The sequence below is a fragment of the Ochlerotatus camptorhynchus genome, unplaced genomic scaffold (assembly GCF_037179485.1).
Source record: "Ochlerotatus camptorhynchus isolate MF236.1 unplaced genomic scaffold, CSIRO-AGI_Acam_v1.1 ptg000286l, whole genome shotgun sequence".
NCBI classification, from domain to species: domain Eukaryota; kingdom Metazoa; phylum Arthropoda; class Insecta; order Diptera; family Culicidae; genus Ochlerotatus; species Ochlerotatus camptorhynchus.
This window is the reverse complement of record NW_027040775.1, coordinates 74,730-90,453: the sequence shown is the minus strand read 5'-3', so window position 1 is coordinate 90,453 and position 15,724 is coordinate 74,730. Positions and strand designations below refer to the sequence as shown.

Below are 15,724 nucleotides of genomic sequence, written 5' to 3'. Positions count from 1 at the left end.
TATGGCAAGCATAGACCAAAACATACACGTGGAACAATTTTTTACTTCAAATATGATTCCCTAAAATTATTTGCACTAAGGAACCGAACACCCTGTATAATGTAAACGTATATGATATCTGACGCTCCATTTATGTGCATCATATTGAACAGAAATTTACACTACTTTTTCGAACTGTGTATATAAAGAACATGTGTATAATAATTATTCGTTATATTTACTATAACTTGAATAGGGGGCCAGTGAACTCCTAATTCCAATGTTGCAGAAATAAAGAAATTTTTTGACGTAGGATTTCGCCTTTCGGCACATATTGGGGGTGCAATTAAAAAAAAAACCAAAATCGACCGCGTTACGAAAAGTGATCAGGTCTGACCACTCATATTTCTGTCATTAACGGATGGATTTTACTTCTAAGCAAACCAATCGATTGGAAATTTATCTACGAATCTGCTAAAATAAACACCTTATCAATTTTCAAAAAGTCACTATTGAAAATTACACAAGTGTCCAACTTTTGCAGTGGTGATCAAAAGTATCACCGATTGCCTGTAAAAAAAAGTGGTTTCCCGAACACAGTCGCCAAATATTGATACGGAGCACGTAATCCAATGTCAATTCAACGGTCGTGTATTGAATACAACCTCTTACTTTTTCGCACTGTGAACATTTGCTATTATTACTAATATAGCAAAAATCATTTTTACAGACCAACGGCGCCGGTGGTGTAGTGGTAAGCGTGATTACCTCTCACCCCAGCAGGCCTGGGTTCAATCCCAGTCGGCGCCGCCGGGATGTTCTGAGGTATAACATCTCTGATCACGCCTTCCTTCGGATGGGAAGTAAAGCCGTTGGTCCCCGGTTCAAGAGTTGATGGGTTGATACGTAGGGTCCAGGTGTGGGAGCTGCCTTCCTGGCACGTCGGTAGCATTGGTGCTCAGCACGGAAAACAAGATCGACGGAAAAAACAAACCAAAGGAAAAAAAAAAAAAAATTTACAGACCGTTCTTCCGGAACTACAATTGCATACACATATTGCCTTTGTCGTCCAAAAATCCTCCTGTTGCGTCCATTTCACCAGCCAGTTGTTTTAGTGTATGTGTGTGAGCATTTATTTGTATAAAACCAATTCACAAAAGCAATTGCACTCTATTTAAATATTGAAACCGAATTATTAAGAAATATTGCGAATATTTAGCTTCACAGTTAGAAATACCTAATTTTACATGTGACGGAATCCAACTTTGACATAAAAGATGAGACGTAAACAAACATGTAATGTAAAATTAAATGCTCCGAGACAGAAAAGTTCGTTACTCGACAAAAAATACGTTTTATTGAGTTGAATTTCACGTCTACTATGACACAATTTTATGTCAAAATTGACGCTCGTATATGTCAGGCTCAGAGCACCTAAATTTACATGATTTTTTCTAAGTGTGTTATTTAACTTCAACTCTATATCTGAGCTTTCAAAATCTTCTGTACACACCTAGAAATTTTTAAAGAAATCTGTAAAATTTTACCGAAATCTCAACAGCTGAACGTTCGGTAAACAGTTTCGCAGATTTCCTGTAATGTTTCACAATTATCTGTGAATTTTTCACAGATATCTGTAAATAATTACAGGAAAACTGTAAAATTGTTTACCCAACGTTCAGCTGTTGAGATTTTGGTAAAATTTTACAGAAATCTGTTAAATAAGCTTAGCGTGTAGGTATTAAAACTCACCTTTCCAATGTTTTTTTGCATCAAGGAGTGCGTGTTTTTTTTTGCAAACAAAATCAGCTGGATGAATTAGAAAGAATGGGTCCAAAGTACACACAACATAAAAAGTAACAAATAAATAAAGCCCAAGATTGAAAGGGTGTTTTGCAAAATTTGAGGACGATGAAATTAAAATCGCTTGATTTTAAATAAAAAAATATTTTTGGGATAGTGAAATACCATTTTGCTTATCATTTTTTTCAAGAATTCAATGATAACATTTGATTCAACATAATCAACAACAACATAAAAAGAGTTCGGCGATTTTATTTTCTCTTTGGTAATTTAGGCGTTTTGTTTTTTTAAATGCTTTATAAAAAAAAATTTAAATGAGTAAAAAATCGATATCAACTTTGAAAAATCGATTCCGTCAAACATCGAACAGAAAAAGATCGGATGAAAAAAATCGATTTTTCGAGGCAAAAAAACCGATTCTGTAAAAATCGCATCGACATCGCCCATTCCTATTGACGAGTAGTTCATTTGAGTACTGGGCATAGGGGGCTTAAGATCTTCTTTCATGTTATTCCTCATGTGCCCTATTACGTGAGGAACTCTGTTCTTCGTTGGGAAGTGTCTGACTTTTTTACATGTGGTGCGTATAGCGAACTCTCTCGATCCATCTATTTTGTTTGCTGCCTTATCGAAACGATAATAATCTATAAGAAACAAATTACACGAAGGCAATCGGCAGATACACGGAAGCAATCGGTTGTAACCAAATATTTATTCTGATTAACTGCCACATCACAGCCACTAACTCTCATTTTACTGGTGATTAGACTGCCGTAGCCATTGACTAATTGCAACGTGACATATTCACTCGCTTCACAATGATCTTTTAATTATTTTGGGGAAAACTTAATCCTTTGATCGATGGTGCGGTAAGCATTATTTTTGCCATTACATTTATAATTTATTTTCCCGTTCCATGTAATTTCATCACAGCTAATTTTACAAGTGTAGTCCTGATTTATCTGCTTATCCTAAATGGAAATAAATAAAAGCATACATATACTAATGGTAGATGATACCTAACGTCGGATATAGTACCGGACAAAAGTATATCACTTCGCGATTTTTTTACGTACCACTACCGTACCTGGATGCAAATTAAAAAAAAACTACAAGGGACAGCCCTATGGGGTTGTACGCAATGGTGACGCAGGACTACGTGGTCTTATACAATAAATATTATTTGTTAACTGCTGCAGGAGCTTCTGCTTTGTGTAGGAACATTAATTTCTCTCTGTTTATACTCTTTAGTATGACGCGCTTGACATAGATGGCCCACAGCAACTCAAGAAGAGCTACTGATTCCGATCAATAGCGGTGCGGCTTCTTCCTCCTTCTATGGATACTCATGTGGGCTTCAGCTCGTTGCTTGCAGGCAGCCTTTCGTTGTATACTGGAGAACACAAGCACTCACCACGCGGTGATGGAATAAACAAAACACGGTTTGGTGAGATTCAACTTTGAACTCTGTGTTAGGGAAATCGCTTTTCGCAGGTAATGGGTGATAATTTTAATTATCAGAGCAACAGTTGCACATTCGTGCAATTTTCAATGGTGAAACTATGAAAAATGATGAAGTCTTAAATTTAAACAGATGCGTAGAAATATATCTCATCGATTGGTGATAAATTTATTGAAATTGATCCAGGGGCAGTTGAGTTATTAGCGTTCAAAATCTTTCATAATTTTGTTACATGTTCCATTTTTGGTTTTCACAAAGTGTACCCCCATATAGAAATCAAAGACGTAGTCCTATGTCAAAATTGAATCGTAATTTTATGATTTATTTGAACAACCACCTAATTTAAAAATATGTATATATTAATGAATTGTTCATTTTGGAGATACATTTGTAAACCATAATAAATAGGATAGGATAAATAGGATAGTTATATCATATCAATGCAGCGTGAAAAGCTATTTTCAACCTTATGCCTTCGCCTTGAAAACAAGTGGTATTTTCAAACTTGTTTTTCTCGAAACTTCAAATTTTGAGTTACCTAGTTGTAGCATTAAAGGGCGATGTGTTCGCGAGTGCAGGTCAATGGAAATGGAAAAGGGTGCTGATTCTGTTCCTGCTGAATTTTCTCAACATTAATTGAAAATAAGGGGAATTCAGTTACTGGATTTCCAAATCAGAGCAAAGCTCGTATACAGGTTATCCACCTGTTGTATGTTTTGATAATAAGCATCATAGTTACGTATCGAACGTATGCAGCTCCAAAGGCAAATTCATTTGAATTTTCTACCTCGAGGTGAAGGACCTTCTCCAGTACCTTTACCAGTACCTTTACCAGTACCGCTTTACCTCTGACAGCTTTCATGATGGCCCGATAAGTCCAAGCTCTCTCGTTTCGGAAAATCGCCTGCCTAACGATCCTTCACGATCCTTCCTTGAGACATAACACTGATTTTCACTGTTGCACAGTTTCTCAATAGTTGTTTATTTGTAGAACGCGGGTTCGTAATCACAAAAGCACTCCTGAGTGATACTGCACTAATTGGAAATAGTTTAGGACTCTGCTAAAAAATAATAATTATACTGAGAACTCAGCTATGAACCAGACATTTTACAGAGATATCAGCAATTTTTGACGCCTTGTTAATTTTGTTAAGATAAACATCTTTGCTGAAGACCACAATATGTCCATAGATGGTCTTCATTATAATAATAAACTTTGCTGAAAGCACTACGATCACTAAGAGAAGGGAAAACATCCATAGTTTAATGCAAACATACCAGTCATAGGCCTAAATTCTTCATAATTGGTGATATTCATGTCAACTTTGTAGACAATTGGTTATCCATGCTAACTTCGGTTCTGATCACCTTCCAGTAACTTTTGAAATATCCCAAGAAATAATTTCTAATCCCAACAGCTCTACTTTCAATTACCATAGAGCTGATTGGGAGCAATATCGAACAGTTATGGAATATAGCGTTGATTCAAATATTCCTTTGTAAACCAAAGATGAAATTAATTATGCTCTTGAATCTCTGACTACTTCTATAGTTGAAGCAAGAGCTGCCTCAGTACCAAAATGCGAGGTTAAATTCGATTCAATTATAATAGACGACGATCTTCAGCTCTTGATGCGTCTGAAAAATGTCCGTAGGAGGCAATATCAAAGAATGCGCGATCCTGCCATGAAAGTTATCTGGCGGGATTTGCAAAACAAATTAAAAAGTGATTATCTGCCCTGAGGAACAAAACTTTTGAAATAAATGTTTCTAAATTAGACCCGAGTTCCAAACCCTTTTGGAAACTCACAAATTTTTTGAAAAAACCTCAAAAGCCTATTCCAGCGCTTAAAGAAGGTGGTATTATTTTGATCACAAATTCGGAAAAAGCTCAGAAACTTGCTAAGCAATTCGAGAGTTCCCATAATTTCAGTTTGGGTCTTACTAGTCCTATTGAGAATCAGATTGATCGGGATTATCTGAATAAAAGTGCAAAAAAAAAAGAAAATCAAAATGACATTATAAAATGAAAAGCGAGCAATAATAAATTTAAAAAGAAACCAGGAAAACCTCATAAAAAAATAAGTTTTTTGTTGGAAATTTAGTACGGTTTTATCGGTACATTTTAATTGTTTTATTGCTCACTTCTTAAGTGTTTAATGCTCATGTTCAGTTTTTATTGCTTCTTCTAGATTTTTAATTGGAAAATCATCAATTTTGTTTTTTATTGGTCAAACAGATAGTTTCTATTGCAATTTTTGAATTTTCTGTTGCAACTTTTCAATATATTATTGCTTATTTGAGCAGTTTTACCGGTGAACAGCATATTTTCTATTTCTCATTTCAAGTAGTTTATTGCTCCTGACCAAGCTGGTTTATTGGTAATTATGATCATTTTGAGTGCAAGATGTGATTTTGTTTCTGGTATTGTTTATATTTTTGACGTTATTAATTTTGTCCAGCTAGATTGCATTTCTGGTGTATTGTGCACTGAAAGGAGGTTTCAAACGATTACAGATCAATAGATGTTCTCGTTAATAATATGAGAGATAACATTGGACAGAATACAGGATTTTGGAGTTCTGCAGCTTAATAGAACTTGGTAGGTCGGTCTGGTAGGAATAAATAGGATTTAAAATGTAAGCTAGTGCATTTTGGGCCGTGATACGTTAACGAGATCGGTGATAATGTAAATTTAACTAAATTTTACCACACGGAATGTGTTTGATAGTGCATGTTACATCAAAGTTACATCATAGAGGCCGAATGTCTATATTGTGCTGTCCGCCGCGATGCAAGATGCTGTATGGTGCTTGAATTCCGAGGAGAGGAGGAGAATATGATAACTTATTTTACTAATCGTACAGTCCATGCAATGAAAGTCTAATGTAATGTAGTTAGCAGCTCTATGTCCCAAATATCATGGGAAACGTTTGTCATATTTTCACCTCAATTTTCCGTGACAGAAATAATTAACGGTGACACTGTTTCTTATTTCGCTTGCAGCTTCTCTAACCCTCTTTGCCATGCAGACACAAATTCGAATGACTTTTCTTCCCCGAACGGCCTCAGCGGCATCCCCCTGACGCTCATATACGGCGATTATTCTATTAGGCTTCATCATAAGACAGGCATAGGTCATTAGTTGGCCTGGTGTTCGCCCCTGTATGTCTTACTTACCCGGATGAAACGCCATTATCGTTTTATGACCTATGACGCGTGTGCTCGACTGGCATATGAAACTCCAAAGACATTTCTAAGACGACGAAGAGTCAGTGGAGGCATTCCTAAGGGACAGAACGCTGTAGTTTCTTCGGTGGTCCCTTCTCCGACGGCCACCAAGGTAATAAACAGCAAATGGGATGGGGACCTATTTCTAATCTCACAATTTCGGAAGAAGTACGCTTTTATTAAATTAAAATAAAACCAGAGCAAAGGTACGGTTCCAGGATATGACTAATATGATCTTTATTGTAATTTAAATTTATGAAATTATTGCCCCAAAAGAGTCTACTCTCTTACCCTTTCGCTTCCATGGGCTTAATCTTGCCCTGCTTGGGGATCACACTAACTGGAAGAGAGTGCATAATTAAAAATAATCTTATCCTAATCTAAATGTTGTACAACACGAGAGTCCTATATATTTCCACATATCACAACACTTTTCCTTTCGCTTATCTAGGAATGCATAAAGTACGACGGGGCGCGTTCAAAAGGTTCCTTCCCTGTTGCTAATTACGCCTGACTCAGGTTCAAAATCCCACACATCCCACACTGGAAGGGACAGTCATCTGCTTCGTGCAGCATAAAGTGTGTCGTCAGTTCGGATTCCTCCTCGAAGGATTTGCTACATATGACACATTTGAACAGCCGCCGCTCTTCATCTCGGTGAACGGATTCGTTGTGCTTCGCAAAGGTAGTTTCTTTCTCAAACACCAAACCGCAAATTTCACATATTAACGAGCTACTCTTTCGGTGGGACTTTTTGTGGAACGTCAAGTGGCTTAGTTTTACAAAAGTTTTACTACAAACACCACATCGGTGTAGCGTTTCGTCCCGGTGGATATGCTGCATGTGCCTTTGGTAGGAATTTTTATAGGCAAAATTTCGACCACATTTGGTGCATGAATATTTTTTGTCCTTGGTGTGAGTCATCAGATGGTCTTCGTAGTGAGATTTAAATCGAAACGTTTTAAAACAGGTTGAGCACTTGAATGCATGATTCCCATTGTGCAGCTGTAAGTGAGCTTTTAAGTTGCAGGATTGCGTGAAAGATTTCCCACAAACATCACAGATGAAAGGTCTTAGCCCTTTGTGTACTTTCTCGTGTTTCTTGAATGCGAACTTTGACTTGAAGTCCTTTTTACACACATCACATTTGTGTTCTTTTTTGTCCTTGTGAAGCTCTTTGTGGACAGTTAACGCACTTCCCTGTACGAAAGTTTTTCCGCAAATGTCACATCGGAAGGGGCGCTCTCCGGTGTGTATTCTCGAGTGCTGGCGTAAATTTGACCGTAACTTGAACGTTTTGCCGCAGATGTGACATCGGTTGAGATTCTGGCCCGGATGTTGCAGGATGAGATGGTCACGGAGCAGTTTTTTCTTCGGAAACAGTTCTTCACAGATTTCGCATTTGTATGATTTATTACTGCTAGCCTTCCGCTTTTTCTTGCTTTTGATAAGCGCAGAATTAATGTCCCTCCCATCGTCATCGTCTTCGTCGTCTTCGTCGTTTTTACTATCAGGATTGAGATTTATGCTGTCGTTGTTGTTGTTGTTGTTGTCATCCGGAAGGCTTTGATCATCACCGGAATCATCTGTTGCACTGAGGCCAATTCCTTCATCGATGCTAGAAGTAGAGTCTTCGATAATCGTATCTTGCCTAACTTTTGGCACTCGATCTGAACTGAAATAATCCAACGGTGGATAAAAGTGTTCCTCCAGGTCCGTATTATCCTGCAATAGAAAATGAAAATTTCCAATACAGTTAGTCGGTTTGAATACATTATAAACATGCATTGAACTTTCAAAAAGACCGATAGGCGAAGTCATAAGTCATTAAGTATCATTTATAAAACATTGTGACATTTATATAATGTGTAGAGTAGGTAGTTGTAACGGTTGTTACATGTTTCATACTATATTCATAATATTTTTCAAACAAACCAATCCCACCAAGGTGGTCATACTTTAAAATAGGCCTGATAGGACTAGGAACTGTAAATAATAATTAAAATCTCAAATGTACTAAAGTTGAAAAGACGCATCTGTGTCACTTGAAAAATGCATACATGTAAACCACACAAACACAAGAAATAAAGATCATTTAAAGTGAAAAAAAATATTTTTCATGTGGATAATTATCATGTGTTGTGTGAGAATTAGACGTGATACAAGGACAAAGGAAAGGTTGAGTTTGTATTTCCCGATTAGCTTTAAACATAATATGTAACGATTTTCACTATTTTTGATTTTGATAACGCTATATTATCCAGCACGAATTAGACCACTTTGTTTGAGTTTGAAGTGACTCAGGGGCGCATGTTGAAAACTGCGAAATTTTGATTGAAATGTAATTTTTGTTCACTCGTTTCATACATATAAAATCAGTTCATCGCCAGATTCACCCAATTATTTACAATGAAATGTTCTTTTGGGAGCAGCAATCAGAATTTTGTTTGGTTTAAAGTTTATGAGAAATAACCATTTGAATAATTGGTATTGTAAGCGTAATTGTTGTGTCTTAAAATTTTGGTGGCCAAAATCTCTAGCGCCGTGGGTATGCTTCCTACAGATTTAGGGTCTTCGACAAAATTGCTCGGTAAACATAGGACCAACTTTTAAAGGTTTCTATTTAGTGTTTATTCCAATCGCATAGATGTAAAAAAAAGAAAAATAACCGCGAAAAAGCCATTTTCATATCCTTTTCGGGACGGTTCATATATTGGCGTGTATCTCCATTTTTGCCTCATAAAATTGATTTTTATCTAGAAGAAAACATACTAGATATTACGTTTTGTATCCACCATAACAAATTCAGAGTCTGAAGCCGACCCACACAATAATTTAGGTCCATTCCCTACTAAACAATGTTTTTACTCATTTGGGGACGGACTTACACATTTGCTTATTAATTCTACCGTATGCGTGATAACACTAGTTTACAAATAAAGTAAAAAAAAAAATGAACTTGCATCTTTGGTCAATGATTCTTATGTAAAATCGTCCGCTGAACCAAAAAAAAAAAATAAATAAATCTCAGTAGGATAGTTTTCGAGATACAGTGTTAAAAAATATCTACAAATATCTACGGGTGCAATGAGACTATATCAATTGTGTTAACGCCAAATTAAAGGTAAGAAAATTTTGTTCCGATCTGCTTAACATCAACTGTCAGTGAGATCAGTGGTATTGTTGTTATTTAATAGTTTAAGAAATGTTGAATTTCTGATAAGTTTTTAAGTAGTGTAAATAAAAATGTTTGTAGTGGTTGTACCACTAATCTCACTAAAAAATGATTTTCAAACGATTGAAAGCCAATTTTTTCGTCTTTAATTTGGCGTTAAGATATTCAATTTAACTTCATTACAACATTTTTTAACTTCATTACGAAAGTGAAATTTAATTTTTTAGCTATATCTTGAAAACTATCCTACTGAGATTTTTTTGACCTACATTTTTGGATTCAGTGCACGATTTTACATGGGAAATGGAACCGCGCAATATAAATCGACATTAACTAATAGGGGAGATGGGGTATAATGCCCATTGCATGGAAGATCCCCGTATAATCCAAAAAGTGAATCGATATTTAAGTATGTACAATATACCATCTATTTGATGGATAAGGCTATTGACTAGATATTACAATTCAAGAGCCACATGTTAAAAGGGCATTCAAGCTTTTTGTAAACAATCATTTGTAGGCCCTTTTCTCGCCAACCGAGGGTCGCCCACGCAAACCAACAATATCATCGGGAAGGGGAATGCTTCTCCTAACCGCTAATGTTGACGGTTTGCGTTGGTCATATGGGTGGTGAGAAAAGGGTATAAGAAGGTTTGTTAACAAAAAGCTTGTATACCCTTTTCACATGTTGTTCTTGAATTGATATGCTTAACGAAAGTTGATAAATTCTTGATGAAATTGATGTTCACACCTGTTTTCTAGACACTGAGGGGTACATTTTACATACTGATTTATTTCCGCAAGCATATATTTAGGCTGTATCTTTGCTCTTTTTCTATTGAATATCAATGGTTGACGTCTTATGCTTTCCACACTACAATTTGTTGAAAATAACTACACTGTCAACCATATCAACTCAGTGACTGAGAATAAATGACTCAGAGAATTTTCTTTCCATACGAAATTTACTAAGATTTGAAAAAAAAACTGCAGTTACTCATAGCTTATGAGTAACTGCAGTTTTTTTTCCAAATCTGAGTAAATTTCGTATGGAAAGAAAATTATCTAAGTCAATTATTCTCAGTCACTGAGTTGGTATGGTTGGCCGTGTACTATTTTTCGAATAAACATGCCATATGACCTATTGAGCCGAAAGATAAGGGATGTATATAACAACTTGCATCAATCAAATCTTTATTTTTGTAAATATTCAGAGATACCAACTGTTTCAAGAAATTACTATTTTTGCGTGGTTAGTGTCAAATTGTTTTTCAATTTTATTAATTTAAAATGACATTCTTCTAAAAGTTTTTGCTTCCATAGTACGTTTATTAAACTTTGGCAACATTTCGCCGTCATACTAACTGGCAGCAAAGATAGAAGGGGGTGCATTTTGCCTGCTATGGGTATTTCCGCGCATTTCCCCTACACGTACCGTATCAGATTTGAGCTGATTGGGCCCAACACTAACCCTAACACTAATTTAACGATATATCATCGTGGTGTCTTTGGGAAAGTTGTTGAGCAGGTAGGATGACTACCTTTAGGTAAAATCAAGCTTCCAGTAATCCTCCGGCAGACCCAGAACAACCGTAAAAGTGATTAATTCATGATACTGTTCCTAGAGTTTTGCTGTTTTTTGACGTAGGACAACGTCTGTGATTTCTATATGGGGGTACACTTTGTGAAAACCGAAAATGGAACATGTAACGAAATTATGAAAGATTTTGCACGTTAATAACTCAGCTGCCCTGGACCCATTTCAATAATTTTATCACCAATCGATCAGAAATATTTCTACGCATCTGCAAAATTTTAGACTTTATCATTTTTGAAAAAATTACTATTGAAAATTGCACGAATGTGCAACTGTTGCTATGATAATTAAAATTGTCACTGATTGCCTGCGAAAAGCGATTCCCCTAACACAGAGTTCAAAGTTGAATTCCATCCGGTCTTCCCGGATGGACGGGTCAATGTCATAATGACATTTTTTAATAATTATTGTATCACTGCAAAAACTATTTCTGTTCGCCACGATGGTGATGATGGATTTTTGATATTTGATATATTAATAGTAGTAAAAAAAAAAATAGTAGTCTACAAGGGTTTGAGCCTCGCGCGCTTATTATGGATATAGAGGACTGAATTTAACATTTGATAAAAAAAATGCAATTTGAAGCTTATCTGGAAGATACCTTGAGTTAGTAGTATGTTTTCTGGCAAATGTTGGGGGTTCGTGACATTTCCGAAAATTATGATAGCATCAGATTGCGGGGTTGCTAGTGTAATAGGATGCTTTGTTGATTGTTCATTAACTCTTGTTTGCTTAATACTTATGAATATTTTAGGTGGACAAAAAGGCGAGCTAAGAGGTGGACGCCTGAGCTTTTCCACATTTATATCGCTGTGAAGCAACTGTAAACTCCAGAGGGAATTAATATCTGTAACTGAAACCAGTGCGGTTCTGTTTGCTAACCTGGTTTAAATGTCATATTTAATTATCTTAAAGATAAATCGTCCAGCTCAAACCTTTGTAGGGGTAAGAGGTGGGACCATCATCATCATCATCCCCAAACGGTGTCTATTCAATCACCGCGTGGTGAGTGGTTGAGTTCTCCAGAATCAGTAGCTCTTCGTGAATTGCTGTGGGCCATCTATATCAAGCGCGTCAAACTAAAGAGTATAAACAGAGAGAACCCCGCTCAAATTCCTATTCCTACACAAAACACAAGCTCCTGCTGCAGTTAACAAATAACATTTATTATATAAGACCACGTAGAGAGCGAAATCGGAATTCTCTTTCGGAATCATTTGCTGTACTGTTTCGCACATCTCGTTCGGGAACTTTTATTCTCAGTTCGTTCGCGATTTTCACATAGCTAGTTCTTCAGCGAAATGATCCTCTGAAGAAGACCGAAAGAACTTTTTTTGAAAATGAACTTTCCAACACTGATTTTGACTACAAATGTTATGCAGAGTTCGATTCGATTCATTGTACCGTAAAACGGGGTATCTTTGATAATTTTTTTTTTTTTTTTTTCTTTATTTTAGAGATTTTTAGCCTGAGGCTAGTTCATCTCTTATATCTTTGATAATGCTGGTAACTTTGATAGTATAATATAAAGAATAAATTTACTCGCTGTGTTGTTTCCAAATAAGAAACATTGGTTCCATATTGATATGGTATATAGTTTTTATATAGTATGTGTTGCATATTTTACAAAAATATTAATAAACCATTTTCATGTTTTTCGCCTTTTTGAAAAAGCACTCAAACCATCACTTGTGAAATGTATTTCCGATACAGCTATCACAAATTCAATGTTGTATTCTTATTGCTTATGAAGTTTTCTGATTATATACTCATTCAAAGTTTCATATTTAAAGAACTAAATTGTTTGAGTTTCAGTCATTTTTTTCTACATTCCTACATAATGCTCGATTATCAAAGTAACCCCAAATCAAAATACTGAAGTTCGGTCACAAAACTAAAAAAATATTGCAAATGCTTTAATTTTCGTTCAACATATTACTAACGAATTAACTCTTGGATCCTGAGTACTTGTTTTAAAAATATAAAATTTGAAAAACAGTCATTGCTGTAAAAAATATTTAGAATATACTTTAAAAAACTATCAATGTTACCCCGTTTTACGGGACTTAAAAAATAACAGTTTGAGAAAGGGCAGTCAAATGAGAAGCGTTTTACTAGAATTGCTTAAACTTCATGTAGACTCATCTAATCAAACCCAAAACTACTCAAGTAGCCATTGGCACTACATTTCGTCTTTTTGGCTATATACAGCTGAGCAACTACTATAACCTACACTGAAATGTCCATTTGCGGAGTCTTTTTTACGCAGTGTTCAGTTTCCGTCACAAATTCACAAGTTTTATTTTTAGATTATGGGAAACTGGGAAATATTGTGATGCAATATGGGTATTTTTGGAGTAGAACTGACGTGTAGGGACCGAAAATACATATCTTCCGCCATTTTCAAATCAAATATGGCGGCTTCCGATTACAGAAAATACTGATAAATACTGAAAAATACTGAAAAATACCCCATGGGGGTGACGTGTAGTTACCGGAAATCCTTATCTGACATCATTTTTAAATCCAAGATGGCTGCTTCCGGTTACATAAAACTGGGAAATACTGTAAAATACCCCACAACATGGGTATTTTTGAAATCGAAATGACGTGTAGGAACGGAAAATCTATGTCTGACGCCATATTGGATTTAAAAATATCGTGAGATATGGACTTACGGTCACCCCGATTCCAAAAATAACCATATTTTGGGGTATTTGACAGTATTTTCAAAAAACTAATTTACGAGGTAAATCCCAAATAACGAGATATTTTTTCGCACTGATTCGATTTACGAATTCCGGTTTTGTTCGCAAATGGAAGTTCCATTGTACACGATTTAGTATGTTCGGATGAGACCCGCTTAAGACAGGAAGGCCCACCTGGAATAGTTCATGAACCAGCAGCCAAAATATGATGCACATCGTGACAAGTTTAAGCTTATTGAATTTTTCCTAAGAGAAAAAAAAAACAAATTACGATATTATATAGTTTTTTTACGGTACTGTACCTAACAACTTGCATCAATAATTTCGTTAATTTTGGTAATCTACATAGACCAGCTGTTTCAAGAAATATTATATCAACAACGTCATATTTTTTATTCGATTTTATAAATTTCAAATTACTTTCATTAAACAGCGTTTTGCTTCAAATGGTACACTTAAAGTTCATCGTATGGCAGCAATTTTTCGCCATCAGATCAACTAGCAGCTGAGATATAAGGGAAGTAAATTTCGTCCGCCATGGTAGTTTTTAACCTCGTTTCCCTTATGCTTTTCACACTACCCCACATAGATTAATAAATAGCAATGTTGAAAATAACTACTATTAGTAAACATAAGATTCTAGGAAGTCAAAAAGTTGTCTTTTAAAGTTTCCGTTTTTTTATTAATCCCCCTAGAAGTGAGATGAAAAAATATTTTTTGTCAATAGTCAATAATATCGGTGTCTTCAGAAATGTGGAAAACATGTTTTACCAAAGACACTAACTTTGCATATGCACTAGGGTGGGTCATCTTTATATGGCGGATCACAACCCCCGGCTTCCCACTGCGCTGTCGATTCGTATTTTGAACTCCAGCAACTGTGCCAAATTTGAATGAATTCGGTTACGATCTGGATTAGCGGAAGGGATTTAAAATTTGTATGGGAAAATGTACGGGAAAGGATCAAATCTATGTATTTGCTTAATAAAATTTCAAAAATTGCCCCATTTTCATAGTTTGAGAAAATTATATAGCACAACTTCGTTGAAGACCACAAATCGATTCGACTTCTGTGCAAAAAGTTATTATTTTTCACTGACGCCCTGGTGCTCCGCGCATACCTACAAGGTTACGTGCACCCCAGTAGGTATGTTCGGTGTACATGGCCATAAATAATGTATAATATTTTTTTTTTTTGGTTTGTTACAAATTGAGCTATTTAGTGGGACCGGTGGTGTAAAGGTAAACGTGACTGACTCTCACTACAACCTGTGTTCAATCTCACTCGGCGCCGTCGTGATTTTCTGAGGCATAAAATCTTTTATCACACCTTTCTTTGGAAGGGAACCAAATTCGTTCCAATATGGACTTTAATATGAATCGAAAGCGTTGTGGGGAGTATTGGGTTATTAAGTTAACCTATCCTAATATGCACTTTAAAGTAAGTAACACAAAATTTTCATGGACATATTTTTGATTTTGTGTGGTTTCCAAAAAAGTTTGATAGGGTAAATGGATGTATGTCGGCCTAAATGCCCCTTGTTTGACCCATACATAAATTCAGCAATCGACTAAATTTTCAATAGCCACCAAAAATATCCATTAGTACCGTCCCAATGACGCGTCTAGAAAGTTGTTCAGATTGGTAAAATAAACAATTTTGTAGAATTTAGATTGTCGATATAGAGCAGTTCTACGCCTGCTGATAAATCGATTTTATTTTTCGCTCGGGTTGTAGAAAACTAGATTGCATTTGAAAACAAAACAAA

At 35.8% G+C, this 15,724-nt stretch overlaps 1 protein-coding gene across 1 annotated transcript in view; it reads right to left on the bottom strand.

Annotated features, from left to right (window-relative positions):
* Positions 1 to 6,704: 6,704 nt before the first annotated feature.
* Positions 6,705 to 15,724, bottom strand: part of LOC135706692 (zinc finger protein 62-like) — a 63,779-nt gene continuing 54,759 nt past the window's right edge. Inside the window, exon 3 of the mRNA XM_065228342.1 lies at positions 6,705 to 8,200. Within this exon, the coding sequence (XP_065084414.1) occupies positions 6,980 to 8,200 (1,221 nt within the window). The 3' untranslated portion in view covers positions 6,705 to 6,979. The remainder of the gene's footprint in view (positions 8,201 to 15,724) is intronic.